Genomic DNA, 20,711 nt, shown 5'->3' on the forward strand with positions numbered 1-20,711 from the left:
ACGGCAGAAAGTTAGTAATGGTAAATGTATTTACAACGGTAAAAGTGAACCTCAGATTAGTATTTTAATTCAGATGATAAAAATGAATGATAAAGGTCATGGCAAAAGTCAAAACTGAACCCGTGCATGAGATCATAAAATGACAAACTGCACATTTTGCATTATCATGATGCGCTACCTGATGGATTTATATTTTTATAAACTTTGTTTGGTTGTATAAACCGCATTGATCGTACCACTTCAACAAACCGCCTACCCCCAAATGAGAGTTGAAATACACCGGTCTGTTAAACGGCCAGCCGGGAATAATCTGCTCACACAGATTAAGGTGGTTGCTTGGGTTGAATATCCGAGGCACTTTAGAATTTTACACGAGATTAAACGCGTCGTGAGGGGTAATCCCCTTGTGACGTCACTCGCCCACACGGATGAATGGGAATCTCCCAGAAAACACCACGAACGAGGAAGTTTGTTTCGGACAATAAAACCAATGTTCATCATTTTGCCAATACACAAGATAAAAAAACAAAAAAACAAAACAAAAAAACGTTAAATGTACATACGTGAAGTAGGACAGGCTGAGGAAACAGAAGGGTAAAACTGCGTCAGAATTATTCTCTGCTGCAGGCTACAATCAGTTAGTGCACGAATCGCCCTACTGTAAAAGAAACCCCATAGAAATGAAAGAATGGTCAAACTGATTTAAAAGTAGACTGATTACATTATCCATCACTCGCTTGCAGATGCGAAAACATCTGAAACTATAGAACCGTCTTAAAATATTGATCAAAGACCCGCCAGAAATAAAAGTTTTTCCGCGGTCATTAAACTTTGTCGAGAACCATGTGAAAGCGCTTTAAGTTTACGTTGGTAAGGTTTCAGCCAATAGGGGTTAAAGGTGCAAAAAGTATTATTCCACAAAAGTTCCTATAGGGAAATATGCTACTCTATGTAATACAAAGGAATTTACAGAGTTCTATAAACAGCTAGAGGAGCAACAAACAGCAGTCTCATTATGGGGTTTTGTGAATTTTATGATCTCAGTTTAAAGGAGGCAGAATACATTACATACAAAAATATGTTTTGAAATACAACTTTTGCCCTACAAAAAACAAACAAAAACCCAAAAAACAAAAAAAAAAAACAAAACAAAGACGTGTGAAATTATATATAAAGTATTTTGAAATGACTATATTCAAAGCTGTGTGTAACTGACATTCTGAAGAATCTGCAACTGCAATGCCTGCGATATAAAAATTACATGGTACAAATAAGCAAATGTAAATAAAAGGTAAAGGAACCCCCCCCCCCCCCAAATGAACAGTAAGCCTCTTTAAATACATATAGATGTGTCTTTCAATACCTATGGGACAGAACAACTGTTTGTGGAAGGAAAAACAGCATCAGGAAAAGCACATTTCTCCTTTTGTCTTTGTTCTCACTGAAATTAAGATGATGCTTCCAAAGAAACCTCCATGGGAGGCGCAGGGGTGAAGCCCTAAACTCAGGGAATAAATTTCACATACATTCACTTCCACACACTCACTTCAGTCTGAGGTCATTCAGCAAAGCTATAAACCATTTCTGCAACAACAACAAAAAAAAAAAAAAACACACACAAACAAAACCAAACCACAAGCTTAGTCATGACCTGCTCAGTAATCACGACCCTCCAACCATACGCAATGGACTCTTGCACTCTGTAGCCGGTACAGTAAATGCATCCATGATGGTCCAGTGGGCTGAGCTCAGTAAATTGGTCATGGTTATGACAATACAGGCCACTTGCACCTCCCCAGTCCTCCTGAAAGCCCTATCAGAACCTACACAGTGATGACAAGACTGAGGAGGAATAACAAAACATTCTATTTTACAGGAAGAACTTTTTTTTTTTCCTTTTTCTTTTTTTTTTTTTAAACTTGTTAGTAAAAACTACATCAGAATGGTATAGAAAGACTAACAATGATTTTTAAACGCATTATATACAAACTACATCTACTGTACAATTTCACACACTCGTTCACTTAGCAAGCATTTTGACACATTAAGGCGATATTAAAAAAAAAAAAAAAAATTTAATAGTCTCATACTTTACACTCATAACATCTTACAACGTCATCAGAAAGATCAGATGAGTGCCTGTGGCAGCCAGAATTTAAAAGCACTCTTGTTGACCACAGTAGTCTGGCTCTCACAAGCAGCCTTTACACGCTCAGCTCTCTGAAGGAGGTTAAATTAGGAAGCAGGAAAAATAATCCCGGAGTGGCTGCCACATTCCTTGTGGAGAGTTCACCGTTACCGGTTAAGAGTGAGCCTGATTGAGTTCTTAATGACGCGCAGATTACTTGTAGGAACTGGAGAAGATGAATCTGGCAGTTCCTTACTGGGCAGTCTCTGAAAACATGGACACACTAGTCACAAATAATTCTTATTCAGTGTTTTGAATAATAAAGAATATATGACATACCTGGGTCCTTGATGTATCAATAGTTGGAATGGGCATAGGCTTTGTAACCGCAGCACCCTCCTGTTAGAAATGGGATGTGTAACATGTTATTCCTTTAAAAAAAAAAATTATTGTTGGGTGATAAAGGTGGATATAGTGAAATACTAAAATAGGCTAATCAAAATGAACATGGATTACAATTACCACTGTAGGGGTGTCTACTAGATCCTGTCCGTTACTGGGGGGTGGGTATGGTTCTTTAAATGCAGAATCATCCGAGAACATCTGGTAAACAAACGAAGTTTGAATGTTCTTATTGTGCACAGCCAAGTTCTACATATATTTAACTGCAATACTTCAAAAGAAAAACAAAAACACTCAACACAATGGCTGAGAGAACACAAAATAACCTGAAATTCTATACTGACCAAACCCCATGCAAGATATACAGATGATTATCCAGTTCACCAGGGGTACAAGTCTCTGACACCACAACAACTATGAGCCTTTAGAAATTTATTTAAATCATAAAGATCACCTCCATTTGTTTATTTGGTATAACGGAGAATTACTTGAACAAAACCACCCAGATACATACTGTAAATACAACAGTAAAACTTATTTACATAATATTGAAACACAGGCAATAAAAACAACTCATGTTGCCGATATAGAACATTTTTAAACGTAAAAGTAGGCAGACAACTGTGTACTAGGAAGGAAGAAAAAAAAAAAAAGGGTGCATACTTAATTGAATAATGAATGAAGTCCACTTACCCTCAGTTCAGGAAGCCGCAAAACAACGGAATGCTCAAACAGTCCGTACAAACATCTCGTCTCTCCAATTGCAATGAAATGGTCCTATGAAGAGTGTTTATTACCTGCTCTGTGTCTTTGAGTTTTTTGGGTGGCTCCTCCAGTGACGGTGAGTGGGGTCTCTTGGGGGCAACACCGTTGAGGCCATTGGGCAGGTCAGGTGGGCTGGAAGTGGGTGAGCTCATACGTGGGATGACGCTTCGGCCCACCACTGTGGGGATGGTGCTGCTTACAGGGGCTGCTGTGGGCTTGGCTGAAGGCTCTGAGATGGAAGAGGGAGCAAGTGTGAAGAGAGGTCGGACCAAATTCTCACTTTGTTCTTCCTGCACCAAGATACGGGTAATAGGATGGAACTAAAAGCACGAGCTGATCGAAACAAAGTGGATGTTGAATATTCATCACCATCAGCAATGAAGAGAAAGAAAAGGAACATGACTTTAAGCACTTACTTGCGCCAATAACTGGTATGGACATTCCCTGCTCCTGCTTTGGAGGAGACGAGTCAGAGACTGGGGAGCTATCCACAAACAGTGGTGCCGGAGGGGTGATGCTGCTCAAAATATAACGACACCCACGAAAAAGCGGTGAACAAGCAACACTTAACTGACAGGGTCATTTATGAGTCAGAACATCCCCAGTGGCAGCCGCTTAAGCTACCTGTCATCGGGGCTGGAAGTCGCCTTGCAGACTTTCTTGACTGGGACGGGAGAGCTGAAAGGTGTGCCTGTATCCGTATCTCTGGAGCTGTCCAGCTGGCTGTTGTCCAGAGAGCAGCGCTTTGACCCACCACCATTAGAGCTTCGGTTCAGATCGCCGAGGCTCTAAAGTGACAGCAAAATGACAAATTCACATCAGATGTGAAAGGATTTCCCCGTCAACTGCTGTCACTGTTCGAGCTGACATTCCTATCCTGAGAGAGGGGCATATCTACCTTTTTCTTGCCCCTGTGCACCAGCTCAGAAGGCAGGTACTGGTGCAGCTGCTTTTTCCTAACGTGTGTGGCTTCAATGGTCATGCCCTCCTTCAGCATGTTAATGTTGTTGGCCTGCCTGTACACTGCACAGAAAGCAGAGCCTTCAGTCAAAATGTAATTCCTTTGACAGGAATACTGTAACATGAGTAACAAGGAAACAAATCTGTGGACAGAAGGATTTACCAGTGTCTGTAAAGGACTGGATGTCATAAGTCAAATCAATGTTCACACAGTCAGCATTCTCCAGTTTTTTGAAGATGATTCCAATGAACCACATTGAGACAAAATCATTCCTGTTAAAACAAAAATGACAGCGAAAGCAATCCGTCATCTGGGCTGGAAGGAAAAGAGCTTAGTCTGCTATCGGTAGGGATTATGATGGTTGTTACAGGGCACTCTCTTTAAAATACTTGTTTTATACGTTTTCTTTGGTCTTACCCTTTAAAGTTGTATCATTTGTTATAAAAACAAAGATATATACACCAGAAATAAACAAACAAAACTATAGTTGGGAGATAGCTCAAAACTTGGGTAAAATTTCTGCTCGTGAAAATATGCAAACTCAAAACAGGAAGTTATATCCAGTCTAACTGTTGCTTTAATAAAATCTTAAACCCCAAAGGTTTAATATACTCCAAATATTTTGATTATAAAACAAACAATACACTGAGGATACTGATATTACAGCTTGGTTTCACTCAGTCAATGCCAAAACAGTTACAGCAAATCTACCAATATACTGTCACAGTAGTCAGTGAGTCACGTTACTTCACACAGACTTCTGCTAATCACTGCTCTAATTGTTACCAGCAATGGCAGCAAGTGTTCTTTTGGACAGCTTGGAAACCCGCGACGATGCCGTTTGACGACATGCAACAGAAACTTTAGTTCATGATGGATCAGCAACCCATTATAACACTGGATAAAAGCAACACCACGCTCTGCAGACTCAATCAAGAAGCTGCAGCAATTGTTTAGCGATAAACTTTGCTGGTGTTTTCTGACCATTTATATTATCCTATTCTAAACTTTGGGAGCCTTGAGTTACCCCTAAATGTAGTCAGATTGGGGTTTAACAGGTGTGTCTCCCCCCCCCGCCCCCCCTTTCAATGGGGTCTTATTTCATCAGGTGTCTCAGTGGAATATGAACCATTCAGTGGTTTAAAACCTGATTTTATACCTTGGGGGGGGGATTATATATGAATCATATCAGATGTCAGTTACCCTGTAGGAAACACTGCTGCATACAGTTAAGACGAAAGCCCTGTACCATACCCATGTCTTGGATTTGCAAAACTGCACAGGAGTTCCTCAGAACCTTTTAGATTTGGGCAAGCCCAGCAGTTGAGCAAAGGGCATATTTAGTTAATCCAAAAAGGTCTTGATATACTCACTCGTTTCGACTCTCCTTTGACCAAGGGAATGACTGTGGGTTCACGTGTGCGAGGGTGATGTATTCATTGCGCTCCAGATTACCAACCAGAACCCTGATCTTAGACTCTACCAGCCCAACCCTATGGATGTGAACACATCATCAAGAGTCTGTAGTGCTGCTCGCAGCTCAACAGGCTAGTAAACACATACAAAAGAACTGTCAATGTGCACTAGAAACCTTTTTTTTTTTTAATCCAAGCATTTTAAAGGATTTTACATGCAAACTGAAACCTTGATCCATGTAACACAAATAATAAATATACTATTACTATCTGACATGTGAAACAACAACAATCACCACAGTAATTACCATTCTAAGTGGTTCTCCTCAGTAGATGCACTGGCAGTGAGAACAATATAATGCCTGTTAAACACACATACAAATGGGTAAACGCATGAATCCCTCAATACACAGAGAGGTCAAGTACTACAGGAGCATTGCTATAGGACACTGCAATCAGCTACTTACTTGTACTTTTGGAAGAAGTTAGGTGGCTCGAACAGCTTGGACCATTCAGCTTTACCCTGAAGGATTTCATCTGTAACCGCAAGCCCTGATAGTAGGGGGTTGGATGATTAAAACTTTTATTTTTTATTTTTAAGAGCACGAAATAGCGAAATATTTGGGGGCTGCGGGTGATTCCCCCTGAGATACAAACCATATTTGAACTCCTCGCTCATAATGGTCCGTGTGGATGTGGAGACATTGTAGGTGGAATTCTGCTGTGGGTATGCAGGCGTGATAATGGGCATTAAATGGTATCGGTCTGCAGGGTTTACCTAGAGAAAGGAACATGAGAAGTAGAAGAATCAGATCTGTGCATTACAGTGAAAACAAGTGGTGGCATTCAGCCACTGGCATTTATAGTTTTAATTTACGAAACACACACACACCCGTGGGTCCCAGACCGGCAGATTCAAATTGCTGTCTTCAGGCTGTTTTAAAAGCACTGGATTTGGCCATTCCCTGATACACAAACCATGTGGAAAATTTGTATTAGAGGAACAAACAAAACAAAAAAAAGCGCAAAAGCAAAAAACACAGAACCAACAGGGCAATTTAAGTCTTTTTTAAAAGGAACACTTACCACTTTGAGAAGACAAGGAAGAACTTGTGCACAAGTGTGGCAGCCACAGCGTTGGGGTAAAGCTGACAGGTTCGGGCCACCAGCATGGCCCAGGACACACCGCCAAGGAAGCCAAGCATGTTGGAGTAGATCCCTCGGCCTAGAAGTGGTGCCAAGAAACGAAGGCACAGAAATGCAGCAGTTGTTACCCCACTATCTTAGAGTCAATTTCATTAAGACTACTTATCGGTCCAAGCCAACTTTACTAAGCCGTCTCAGTTTTCACTCACTGCCTCGGATGCACTTGGATACGTGGGCTCAATGCAAAAAGGTGTAGTAGTTTATCTACTATAAGTAAACAGTAATATCTGCTTTTAATGGAGAGTACTTCTGAGACAGTATTTCTGAGTGCAAAACCAGGCCTGCGTAGAAATTCTCCAACTGTGCACTGCTGCCCCCTGGTGGGCTATATAGGTATTAATTCATAAAAGTGAAGAACGTAATTCACTTAAAGTGAATTGTAATAGCACAAATTTGCGCATTTTTCACTGACTGAATCCTCTGAAAATCCATTTCACAATGATTAGTTCATACCCATGACAGGAAACCAAAAGACAAACTAGTAAATTATTGGATTATTTCATTCATATATTTTTTAATTTTTAAAATAATGCATTAAAAACAGGTGATGAGGAAAAACACTGCATTTTTGGGGAAAGAAATGGGCACTAGAGCACGGAGGATTAAAGAGCAAGCATTAAGAATGTATGTTCTGTTAGCAGAACAATGTTCTTTTATGTCCAGACATGGACAAAGTTTTAGCGATGCACAAAACCACTGTTGCTTTCTTTTGTGTATGGTTATCCCCACACTGATCAAATGAAGATTTCATTAGAAGGCAATAAAACTGTATTGCAAGGGCTGCAGTACGAGTCAGGGCTTTTACTTCATATACATGCAATATGCTGCAAACATGTGCATTCATGAGAACCTCTGACAGCAGACACCTGCTTTCTTCCTTTCAGTGATGTGCACTGAAATGTTAACAACCAGACCTGTGTTGGAATAAACTTGAACTATCAGATTACTAAAAGAAGCTTAATGAAATATTGTAACTACACTTACGCTTAGCCCAAAGTTTGATGGCTCTCAGAGTAAGCCTGAAGTTCTCTTTATTGGGCACCAAGTAGAGGATCTCGTCAGTAACACGGCAACCTGTGTAACAAGTGGCATTTGGTGGTTGGGTAAGCACAAGACTGCCAAAAACAAAAACATCCCCTCCACCACAAAAACAAAAAGACAGAACCGCACCCCACCAAACTTGGGGGAATTACCGTTAAGACTGCGAATGCATCTGATGTCCAAATTTCTGAGCAGAGAGTCCCCTCTCAGATCCAGGTTATCAGGGATGGACTGCAAAGCAAGTCTCGCAAAAAGAAGATCAATCTGTGGAGGAACAAGTGGGGGCTGAATTGAGGAACCTCTCAGACACACAGACACACAACAGCAAGCTCATTGTGACTGCTTTACCTCAATCCCATCAAACTTGAATTTTATCACAGGTACAAATGCATCTTCCACAGCCTAAAAAAGAAGTTTGCAGATGATTCAGATTCCCACACACAAAGATGTACAAAATTAAGCAGCAGATTAAGGCTGAGGCAAGTGCTCACCCGCAGGTCCTTGATCTCCTCATGCTGTTTTAGTTTTTCAAAGAAAGATGAAAAAAAGTCGCTCCTCTCAACATGACGAGGTGCAACACACAGAGCATCAATATCAGCCCCTGTACCACAACAGTACATTTATCACTTAAAACTACATGTCTAGTCAAGTCAGACACATATGAACGTTAAAACTGTTGTGTGCGAGTGACTGACATGACCAAGCATACCTTTCGTGTGCACTCCCAGTCGATAGGACCCAAAGGTAAAAATTTTGCCCCCAACGTTCGCTATAGCTGAAGGTGGCAGGTTCTGAACATACGAAACATTCATTTACAAATCATGTATTGGTCATTAAAATGAATACAGTGCAAAACCCATCTCTTGTAGTTTTACCTTTGATTCACTGATCTCCGCAATCCAATTTTTCACAAATGAATTAAGTTTTCCAAGAACTGCAAGCCTGGAGTTGGAAAAATATTTTTAAAATGTTGAGATTTTATAATATCTAACTAAATAAATAAACAAACAAAACACACTATAATATATACAATATATATCTTTAGTTCTAATCATAATCAACATATACTGAGAGAAATGCATGTTAGCCTGCTACAAATACCTTTTAAATTTATGTAAACAAATAGAAAACCTTAATTGGCGCAATTTGCTGCTGCATGTGTGGATGGGAACATGTCAATTCCATGTATGAGACGCATATGTATCCAATGATAAATTAATATCTACAATCCTTTAAAACTATGACAACAGCTTCAGAAATGGAAAAAAAAACAACCTTGATGTTTCATTGATTTGAAATTAATAACCATTTTCCATTACTGGATATTTGTTTTTGGCTTCAATACCACCACGCTGAGCAGAGAATTTAATAAAAATAAAATACATGCAGATAAGAAAGACTACAATTAAAAATATAAAGCATTTAAACACACCACCTTCAAATAAACTAATTAACAATAGAAATGTTAAAGAATTCTTTATGGAGATTCTGTAAGAAATAAAAGAATTCTTAAAAAGGTTTTTTGATTGAGGTACCCTATAACATTTAACAGCAAAAAACAAAACGAAAAAAACAACCAAACCAAAAAAAACCAAAACAAAAACAGAGTTAGTGTTTCTCTCCGACTAAAAGACAAGCATATCTTAGAAAGTTGTTTTAATGAGAAATAGTGTGTAACTGTCACCATACCATAAAGACAAGATATTATAAACTCGTTCTGAACACAGCCATGCTACACCATCAGGGTACCCCATTAGGGAAATATACACATTGGGCAAATATATTATGACAGCATGACTAACATAACCCTCACCTGTGATTGAGCTCATCTTCATCCTCAAAGACTCCAAAAGGTTTCATAGCCTCTATGAGCTTCTGAGTGTACATGTGGTCAATCTCCCTGGGAAAAGCCAGGCTGATTGATGAAGTGATACCATAGTGTTTCTGAGGCTGCTGCCCGCTAAGCATATTGTTACTGATTCTGGAGATTGGGAAGAAAGATGTACAATTGATGACCATTGCTTCTCAGTAAACATATACCACTGCATAGTTACACAATTTAGTATTAAGCTCAAATGCAACCAGTCAGGAACAGAAACCTGGACTGCTGAAACTCTGGTGAACCGGGTTACAGACCATCAACCTCCACTAGAAAATATATGAGGCATTTCGTCCAAATACAGTAGACAGTCTTAACGAAAAGCGTAAATTACAAACTAACACGAACGAATCCAACTCGTCTTCCCATTAACGTGCAGAGCCACTGCTGAGATAGCTGGTATACCATTAGCCACAAGTGAGCAGACGACCACACACACGTAGCCATCTATAATGCTACATTAGTCGAGAAAGATAAGACTCCACACATCACTACTGCCGTAGCGAAAAGGCACAACGCATGCCTCAACTGCGCTACCTGGCTATCGATCATCAAGCTGTACGTAAAACATGAAGCTGGCCACTCAAGGCAGCCAGCAAGCTGGGTTATAATACCAGCACGATTCATTCGTCGACTCATGCAAATGTCGAGCTATTCCAGGAGCGCTTTTAGTCTTCGGAGCTAACAAGGCTGCTAACCTTGTAACAATCCCACACTGGCTAGCTTAGTTGAGGTTAGCAGCGAGTGACAAACTGAAGTTAACGTTTGAGCTACGCCATATTTACACGGTCGATGTAAACGTACATTGCAATAAAAGTCTCAAACACCTAGAATACAATGATCACAGGTTGCTGGGCACTCTTGTATGGGTGTAGCTAGCTCGCAACAGCTCCAAACACTACATATTACACACAGCTAACTGTAGCTATCTTAGATAGCATGGCTAGCTAACTTTGGTTTGATCCACTAACTTGAACCTCCGATTTGGCTTGTAAACAAATCTAACTTCAAAAGAGAAATTTCAGTTAACAATAAACCTATAACACTGTTGGGCCAGTGGCGTTCGTTTTAAGCGAATGGAGGGGGCTTGTGAAAAGTTGAACGAGAACTATTTTCGTCAAACACACTGCTGGTTGTTGATGTTAAACCTGCTAGCATGCTAGCTACAAACACGTTAGCCGGGTAGCCTAGCCACTGATATCTCGTCATCTTGCCATCACCAGGACACAAAATATTACATTGCTACACGTACAGTGACTTACGGTGACTTACGCTGACATTTCTTTCATGACCCCTCGTAGGTAATACCTTATATTTTCAGCTCACAACAGTAGAAAACATAAACTCAGCCAGCAGCAGCCCCGTCTCTTTTTATAACAATAGTTGCACTCCAATATGGCGCCCACCGGTCCAGAATATCCCGACAAGCTTTGCGCGAAAACAGCAGCGATAACAGAGCGAGGCTCAGTCCCAGAGTCCGCGGGCTTGTGATCTGGTGTGCGCGTTCATGTTCTTTCCTGTAAATCTCCATGTGTGTCACATGTCTCTAAATGTGCCGTAAGATTACATAGCCAATGTTACTTCACTGGCTTTGGTGTGAACTGGGTAGGGCCTTTGAGCTCCACCTTCACTGCTGTGACAACTGAACTGCCCTGGGTGGACTGATCCACTATTTACATGTCACGATGAGGCAGTGCCTATGCGGAAGCATCCGTGGAGTGATTTAGGGTAGTACAAGACACAAACACCTTGAAACCCACTGAACAACAAGTTTTTCCACATGCACTGCTGTAGTCCAGACTTCGCCCCTGGAGATGAGGTATTGGTCTTGTGCCCAACCCACAAGGCATGCTAGTCCCCCAAGCTTAGCAGTAGCCACTGCCAAGCAATTAAAAAGTGCTTTTTGCACTGGAGCCCACTATGCTTACCCCAAAGATGCAGCTTTCATAAGATGCATTTCTCGGTTGTAATGTTACTGAATGGACATTCAGCTACAGCTGGATGCATCTGAGGATGCAACTAGTATATTCTTCAGTCACACATAACATTTCATGTGTAGTGTTAAAAACATTTCAAAAAGCAGAAACCTTGCCAGTGGAGTAGGATTCTGCAGGATTTTGCAGCACCGTGTTGTAAGTACTCATTCTTAGCATAAAATAGCTCATATTGATTTAAAGTAGGCCTATACAAAAGTATGCAAAAATATACAATTTTCTGGGTGATTTACAGGAGTGATTTATATGTATCACACTGGATTCCATCAGAAAGCCATGGCATACTGGTAGAGCCTGGGCAGTCTCAAATATCTGAGACCAAGAGTTCAGGAGGCTTGATTTTGAGACAAAGCTTTGGACTTTGTGCTGGACTGGGGCTGTTAAGAACAGCTTACCCCTTGGTAAGGGAAATCTAAGGCTCTGGGAAAGTGTTGTTTTGGTTCAAGAGTGGTTATTCAAGTATGTTTAGGTTCTGTGTGCCTATTATGATTTTTGGTCTTATTGAATGTTAGTACAGTTCTCTGTGTAAACGCTGTCTATAAATTAAAACTGCTTCACTGGATCTCCTGTCATATCTGTTTCACAAAGCTGATGACAACATGATTTTAAATGTTTCACTGTCATGGTAACAATTTAAAATGTTTGTGTTTATTTATAAAAAAATATATGTCAAGCTCATTCATTTATATGTTTAGGTTCTTGAACGACATTTTGGTCTGTGGTCATCTATCTATATAACAACCAGCTCTTGAACAGATATATATCCCACAGCAATTCAGAATTACAAGCAACAACAGCAATAGCATATGCTGACCTGTATAACAGTATGTGATACAACCAGGTGCTTATAGAAAAACAAATCTCTCTGCTGTAGATGAGATGCTCATCTAGTCTATATGTGTAATAATACATGTGTGATAAAAGATGTAGTTGACTGTCCATGACAGAGAGGCTCATACTGTTTCCTGTTGGACAGGACATTGAAGACCCAGTATTAGACAGGAGTGAGACCACTGAGCTTCCTCAGTTTATCCATGAGAACATCAGGCATGACTGTACTGAAGGCAGAGCTAAAATATACAAACAGCACATGGGTAGAGGGACCATTCAGGTGTTGCAGAATTTTGTGTGGTTACATATTGATGGCATCATATACAGACCTATATGCAAACTGCAGACAATCCTGCGCTATCAGTCATGATTTGAGGTGCTATAAATGGTCTTTTAAAGCACTTCATATCTATAGAAGCTAAGACAACTGGTCTATAGTTACTCAGGCAGGAGATATTCTGTTTTTGGAAACGGGTATGATGGCACAGGTCTTGAAATAGACGTCACAAGACATTGCGCCGGGGACTGATTGAAGGGATCAGTGAGGATGGATGAAGCTGTTTGGGGCAATGCTTGAGTACAGTAGGTGAGACACCTGCTGCTTTCCTAGTCTTTTGGTTCCTGAGAAGCCGGCTGATCTGTTGTCCAGAGATGGTGATGGAGAAGAGGATGCAGATGCTAAAGAGCTGTGAATAAGCACAGGTGAGGTGCGAGAAGGTTTGCAGGCAGCATGCTGTAGGCTGACTGTATACTGTTAAGGCTGGGAGGAAGGAGGAGAGGTAGCTGTCCTTTATGTTTCCAAGCCTGAGTGTAGCTGGTTTTGGGAGTATGGGGGTCTGAAGTGACTTTGGTGCTTTTGGCTTGTAATTGATGATTGTGTGCAGTAGCCCTTTTGCATGTATCTCCACTACTACATGCCCCTTCTTTGGCTATACATTGTTTCCTGAGCTCTGGTTGTTGTTGAGCTTTGGCTGATGTTGTATATGTAGATAGTTTTTGAGTTTTCTGTCCTCACAGAAGCTTTTAGCAAGTAAAATTAAAGTTTGCGTGGTTCGTCTCTCCCGTAATGGTGATAGGAGAGTCTGGTCTGGGTGTTCCTGTTCAACCTCCATAATCTGCTCAGCCAACTGTTGCAGTGCAGAGCTGGCATGTGTCAGTTGGGAACATAGACCCTGAACAGAATTTTAGAGTTAAATTCAGAAGGAGAGTAAAATGGTTTACAATTAATAACATGTGTTTCCAGTGCAGGAGAGCTTGTTTTAGCCCCAACAGATACATTTTTGCACCAACCGTAGTTAATATAAAAAATACTCCTCTGCCTGTAATAAGATACTTGAATTTGCAGTGATGCTGATCATTTAAATATCCATGTATTAGTTAATGACTGGAGACTAATGCTGTAAACAAAGGCCATGTTTCTCGTAAAAGTAGCTGGAGAGCATGTATTAGTATGTTGCTATTACAGTCATGGGTTCAACCTGACTGATTATAATTATTAATGAATTAATTTATGAAAGAATAGGGATTCATTAAAATAAAAATTAACTAAAGTAGTTGATAGAGCAGAACACTAGCCTATAGCATACAGTAGTTAGTCAAAACCAACAACAAAAGTAATAATGTAATGTAACAATGTAATTTGCTTGTTTAGTTGCTATTTATATGTCTAAGCTAAGTCAATATTTTTAAGGCATACACTCACTCACTCACATGCTTTGCACTCACAAAGTTCATCTACAATAGGCCTCAAATTCCTGTTTTGGGCATTTTCAATGTACAGAATTTTGGAGATAAGCAGCGCACACAAAATAAATGAATAACCTGCAGGCTGTGTTAATTACAGTTTGTAGGTACATGTTTGGCCATGGCCACCAAGTAGGGCCAGGCAGGGGTCTCTGCAGGACAGCACCATCCAATAACAGCTCAAATGAAGATGTTACACGAGATTACAACGGTTTGTGGCATCGTGATGTGCATTTGTCCGGCGCAAATCGGAAAAGAAACTAAACGGTGCACACTGTACCAAGTCAGAGGCAATGAATCTGCGCCTCTGCAGGCCTAACAAGCTTAAAGACTTCTCCAACGTCAACCAAAGCGCTCATTCTAGGCAGGCCATCTGGATCGTGAGAAATATATCATATGACATATGCCATGATAAAAACATATTTAGATATCTTAATGGAATTACTTACACATTTTAGGATTTTAGAATATATCATGTTTCATCAGTTTAAGCACCTTTCGCCCACCAAGGATAAGACATGTTATGAATAAGAGGGGCATAAATCGCTGTGCCACGGACCCCAGTGAGATTGTCCACCTTTATGTTTTTAAAAGAGACCAAGGTTGGCAATAACTTTGTCCTTCAGTGTTCCTAGATCTGAGGTCTCCATATTTTAATATCGTTGCATGAATATTAAGGTTAAATAGTGATCTCCAATGTTGGTTATATGTCCTCGTACAGTATATTCATGCTTTCTTGATGAATTTGGTATACTACTGTCCAGGATTATCATAGATTTTGATTATTGATTAATCAATGGAGTCTTCAGATTCTTAATGATTTTACAGCTTTACAGAACTTCCTTGACCTTATATAACATTACTGGGCTCTATAAAAAAAACATGGTCACACCCTAGATCTGATTATATCACATGGTTAAGATATTAAGGAGTTGAATATTTTAGATATTGGAATGTCCAATTATTTCTGTGTCTTTGTAAGGTCTGTGCTCACTTAGTTGATAAGAAAATAATTATCTAATGCTAATTTCATGATGACCTTCTCAGGCCTCTGTACCTCTCTTCCTCCTATTGAGTGCTGTGACAGCATAGTTGAACATTTGAATTTATTAGATGCATTAATATCCTACTGTTGCCCTACTAAAAACCTGAGTCTTCATATAGGTATTTTAAAGCTCTGTTGAACCTAATGAACCCAATGCCTCATCAGAACTCTTAAATGACAAATGTGATGAGTTTGCAAACTGCTGGTAGCAAGATACTTTTCATCAGGGACAGCAAATTATGGTGACTGTCCATGATGGGCATAGAAATACTATACCAGTTTTCTCGTTAGTTAATCATGAAACACTTAGTAAAGTGATTCACTACTCAACACTACTAGCTACCTTCTTGATCTTCTACCTAGCAAAAAACATTTGGCGTACTCTCAAGGGCAAGGCCACTGGAATCATGGGGGCGAGAGGACATTTGACCTAACACTTTTCAAAGCACTGGGGTGATGCCCCACCACTTTCAGTAAAAGCCGAAGCTGGTTTTATTTGGAAAAGAAAAAAGAAGCCTACAGTCTCCTTAACTGCTTCCAGAACTTAACTATAGGTATGACTGATATGCAGTCATACTTAGTAGCTGAATCAAAATGTACATTTCAGTTGGGGCATATGGGACAGTCCTCAAAAAGAAAATGGGGTGAAGAATCATATATGCACTCAGTCAGGCTTTGTATCCCACTGTTATATTTACTAAATGATTGTTGTATTTCATAATTCAGCCACCATACTAAGCTAGTATTTGAAATTCTTCTGGATGCTAGCAGTTAGCTATTAATGGTAACTAAATGAAGCCAGAGAAATAAATGCATGACATTCTTCATGAAAATGTTTGTTTAAATATTATTGATTTAGTTGTAACCTTGCTAGGATACACATAATGCTGAAAGTAATTTTATCAGTAAGTAGTCTAAAATAGTCAATGACCCATATATGTTTTTGTAGCTGAAGTTTTTGTCAATCAGAAAGAGGAGATGACAGAACAGCCTGCTTTGGTAATCTGGACAGGTATGTTAACCTATTACACTGCTGGTGCTGGAATTGATAGAATTTTAACATGTATTTCACCCACCACTGTTGTACTTGTGATGCTACCTCTGATCCATGTGATCATTTCTATTTTAATATCTTAAATTAAGTACTTTATTCTGATTTTCTTGTTCATCATAGTACAGAAACAACACTTTGTAAAGTTCCTAAGGACCTTAGACTAATAGGGTCTTTTAGGTTTTAACACTGCTTCTTATATAGTTAACCACATAATAAACTACAAAACTAGGTTGACCTTTTTGACTCTGTTTTTAAATTGGTTTCAGTCTTACCTAAGCAGCGGTGTATATTATGTTGCAATCAGAACTATTTCATCCAAATGACATTTATATTTCAATCTATTTAATTTATGTAAGATCAATTTAGCCTGGATAACGAATAACTATATTTCCTTCCATCAGTATGCCGATGATACACAGCAGTCTCTAGTCACTGAAGTTTTCTTAGCTCACTGTTTGACTGTCAAAAGGAAAAGAAATCTTGAATGTGTCACACTTTTCGGCAGCTAAGCAAAAATAAAATGAATTCCTTATTATTGGTAATAGGAATCTTATAAATGTTGCACTGGCATGCTCAGTGTCGCTCTCTGTGAAGGCTAAAAACTGTGTCAAAAACCTGAGTGTTACTTTTCAGTCCCCTTTTTAAGAACCACATAAGTAATGTTTACAAAGTGTCATTCTACAACCTGAGAAATATATCCAAGGTCTGTGACATCATCTCCAAGTCTGTCAGTGAAAAACTTATACCTGCTTTTGTGTCAGTTTGTCTGCACCTTTTTATTATGGTCGACCATAGAGATGTATGTACCTCTAGCTTGCAGAGAGTGCAGAATGCAGAGCGAATTTTGACACACACACAATAATGAGGGATCATATTTCACCTCTTCTCAGTCAGCTGCTCCTGTGTCATTTGAATTTATTTTAGGATCCTTTTAATGACCTTCAAATGCTTTTATGGTTTCACCTGAGAGTACTTCAGCAAACTGATTATTAGATACACTGAATTGATTATTAGATATACTGAATAAACTCTTTATTAGAGATGCCCATCTAGTGGGTATGTTGGACCTCATTTGGTCTTTAGAACCGCAGCAATTCATGATGGCATAGATTCAACTTGAAGCAGAAATCATTCTGCAGGAATCTTGGTCCATGTGGATGGTCCATGTAGACAGGATAGCTAGCAGTTATCACAACTGCTAGCAGATAGATTAAATCTGTAGATTAGGTTTAGACAATTGCTAGCAGATAGCTAGCAGCTACCACAAATTATCTGAAGGTACTGAAATGCTTTGAACAGCTTGTTCTACGTTGTCCCCAAGATGCACTTAGGATTAAGATCTGGGGCTGTGAAGGCCAGCGCAGCAAGGAAAACCCACTGTCCTATTCCTGAAACCAGTGCATGACTATACGAATCCTGTGGTTTAGTGCACTGTTTTGCTAAAAGTTTCCTGCTGCCATGAGAAGAGGATCTTGGTTAGCCACAGTCCCCACACCATAACTCCATCTTCAGCCACCAGAACTGTTGACACTTGACAGAAAGGTCTCATTCATCCTGCTTGTGTGAAATTCTGACCCGGCCTCCAGCCTGGTGCAACAGGAAACTAGCTAGGTGATGTTTTTCCACTGCTCAGTGATCCAATTTTTGCACCCTTTTGCCCTCTCATATCTCTAAAAAAGTAGGAATTTAGTGTATGTTCTCACAAGAACTCTCAGATCTACCATCAGAAAGATGCTGGCCATACCTGCTATGCGACCATAGAGTAGCCAGGGATCCCTCTCTTACCTAGTTCATCCAGCTGCATTAAAGTCATTTAGAAGGAATGTGAGGACGTATCTGTTCTGATTAGCTTTTAATGAGCATAGAATTAATTATTGATGTTACTCTTTCATTTCCACTCTTTTATTTTATTCTTATATTTATTTGTATCTAATTTTACTTAATTTTATTATGTTCCTACTATATATTTCTGTAAAGTGCTTTGTAAACCTTGTTTACAAAAGTGCTAAGAATAAAGCTTATTACTGCCTTGCAAAACATTTGTTCACCCAATAAGAAGCTAATATTCTGACATTGTTTCTTTTGAAATCCAATGAGTTGGAGTATAGAACAGATTGAACAAAACATTTTTGTTGGAGTATAAAACAAAACAGACATGGTGTACTTACGGCCTTCACTGCATCTGTTCAAAGCACATTGTTCCAATAATCCTGTTCTTCATTCAGATGTAGTCTGGCAAACTTGGGTTATGCAGCAATATTCTTTTAGGAAGCAGAGGTGTTTTGTTCCTGAACAACTGGTTGACCTTATCTTCTTCTGAGACCAGTGGGATGCTTGCTGAACATTTACTGTGGCAGTAGATTCGCTGACCTTAACTTGTGGTTCTTGGAGACCTCTTTACGTGACTTTGGCTCTTAAAGTTAATTCAATGACATTGTCTAGCCCAAGCTGATTTGTCAAAATGATCTTCTGCATTTATAGATGATCTTTCAGACATCAAGAGTGATATCAAATTTCATTGAAATGGCCTAGAATCTTTTCCCAAGTAATAAAACTCTTTTTTTTTTATAAAGCTTAGCATGATATTTCTATATCTCTCATTGACTAATACCAAGCCTGTAAAGATACAAGGTAAGGTAGTTCACCCCTTCAAATGTTTGGGTCATTTGTTCCTGTTTTGAAATATTTAACTAATTTCAGGTACTTAATTAGAATTATAAATTCACCTTTTTCCTGTATTGGCTATATATTTATTTATTTATTGTTGTAAAAATATTAATTATTAATTTAATTTAAAAAATCATATTTAATTGTTAATATTGTATTAATCCTTTGTCACAGACAGCTCCGCCCCCTTAAGTCACGTGGTACGGCCTGCCGCGTGCAGGGGGATCCACATACGTACTGTGTTCGTCTGTTTTGTAACCACGCCCCCCGGTATTGCACACACGTGTATAGGGTTCGCTGTTAAGTATCAATGTGTCTATTTAACCCCTATATGTGTGTGCTCCCTTTGCTGGTCATTGTCGCTTCGTGCGTGTTCAAGTAGATCTCTGTAGCTGTAACGGTCGTTTGTATAGTCCCGTGTTAAAGTGTATGTGTATGCACTATCGAGGAAGTCTGTACGTCCTGCCCCGTGCTCTGCAGTACTCGGGCCACAAACGGGCTTTTTTGGCTATTTTGTAGGTTTTTGAATACTTCTGGTTTTGCCTTTATATATCACCTTAAATAATGCTTACTATGCCAATGTTTGGTATCTTTCTTTCAGCAAAATATCACCCATATAACCTGTTGTAGGTGGGTTATTTTTTCACTTTGACATACTTTATCAACAAACTGGATGTCAAAAAAACCCAAAACATACAAAACACATAAATCAGATTTGAAAAGGTTTTTTACTATAAAAACAAACATACTCAGTGAAGCATTTTCAAGACTGATAATGAAAGCACATGTTTCAAATGCGAATATATAAATGTAAAACTGAGATAAAACCAAACTATATATTTGGTCTATCAACAGAAAACAAAATCTAGAATGGTGTTTCAGGATCGCACTTTCTATGCAAGCTGACAGGAATGTTCTACTGTGTTTGGTTACCTCGGCATGATCAAACACTCCAATGGGCTACTACATAACAAAAGTCTTATTTTTAATATTGCAAATCCTTCCAGAATATGTATGTATGTCTCTCACTTCTAATGTTTGCACAAAATTTTCAAAATGTTTTGCAGTACCATCCACATGACTAAACAGAAATATCTTCTCTCTCTCTCTCTCTCTCTCTCTCTCTCTCTCTCTCTCTCTCTCTCTCTCTCTCTCACATACACACACACACACACACACACACACACACACACACACACACACACACACACACACACACAAACTCTCAAAATATAAGTCACTGAACAGTCTAATGAAGACTAACACATGTTTTTATGTTTTCCACATACTTTACTCTTATATTTTACTTATACACATATACAAATATTTGTAAGTTACTTATTGAAAAGTATTAAACTGCTCTGCTGTAAAATTGTTCACAATGCCCACCCGAAGAAGAGTGCAAACTGTAAAACTGAAAATTGTAATATACATTTTTTTTTCAGGATAATTACTATTTATACTGACAAAGGTTTGGGCATAACATCCTCAAATTAAACTGGTGATCAGTTAATGATTCCTTGAGAAAACACAGAGGTGCAAACAGCCAAACAAAGATCATAAGCATTAAGAGATCTTAA

The 20,711-nt window shown here is 39.2% G+C and overlaps 1 protein-coding gene across 3 annotated transcripts; it reads right to left on the reverse strand.

Moving 5' to 3' along the window:
- Window positions 1–1,013: 1,013 nt before the first annotated feature.
- papolg (poly(A) polymerase gamma) lies at window positions 1,014–11,276 on the reverse strand. Of its 3 annotated transcripts, none has more exons than XM_081724673.1 (22): window positions 11,106–11,276; window positions 9,732–9,899; window positions 8,794–8,860; window positions 8,628–8,709; window positions 8,410–8,519; window positions 8,267–8,320; window positions 8,071–8,182; window positions 7,862–7,951; window positions 6,758–6,896; window positions 6,564–6,636; window positions 6,329–6,449; window positions 6,139–6,223; window positions 5,980–6,033; window positions 5,630–5,749; window positions 4,419–4,528; window positions 4,194–4,318; window positions 3,920–4,083; window positions 3,712–3,812; window positions 3,328–3,524; window positions 2,651–2,731; window positions 2,468–2,527; window positions 1,014–2,394 (listed from the first exon to the last, which is right to left on the reverse strand). In XM_081724673.1, exons 2-22 carry the CDS (start codon window positions 9,884–9,886, stop codon window positions 2,296–2,298), a joined length of 2,199 nt encoding a protein of 732 aa, XP_081580799.1. In that variant the 5' UTR covers window positions 9,887–9,899; window positions 11,106–11,276; the 3' UTR covers window positions 1,014–2,295. The 3 variants fall into 3 exon arrangements, with proteins under 3 accessions (XP_081580799.1, XP_026878412.2, XP_026878413.2); XM_027022611.3 differs by having other exon boundaries at window positions 11,070–11,276; XM_027022612.3 differs by having other exon boundaries at window positions 11,060–11,276.
- Window positions 11,277–20,711: the final 9,435 nt, after the last annotated feature.

This window comes from Electrophorus electricus, chromosome 12 (assembly GCF_041902795.1).
Source record: "Electrophorus electricus isolate QZ-2024a chromosome 12, ASM4190279v1, whole genome shotgun sequence".
Taxonomy (NCBI): domain Eukaryota; kingdom Metazoa; phylum Chordata; class Actinopteri; order Gymnotiformes; family Gymnotidae; genus Electrophorus; species Electrophorus electricus.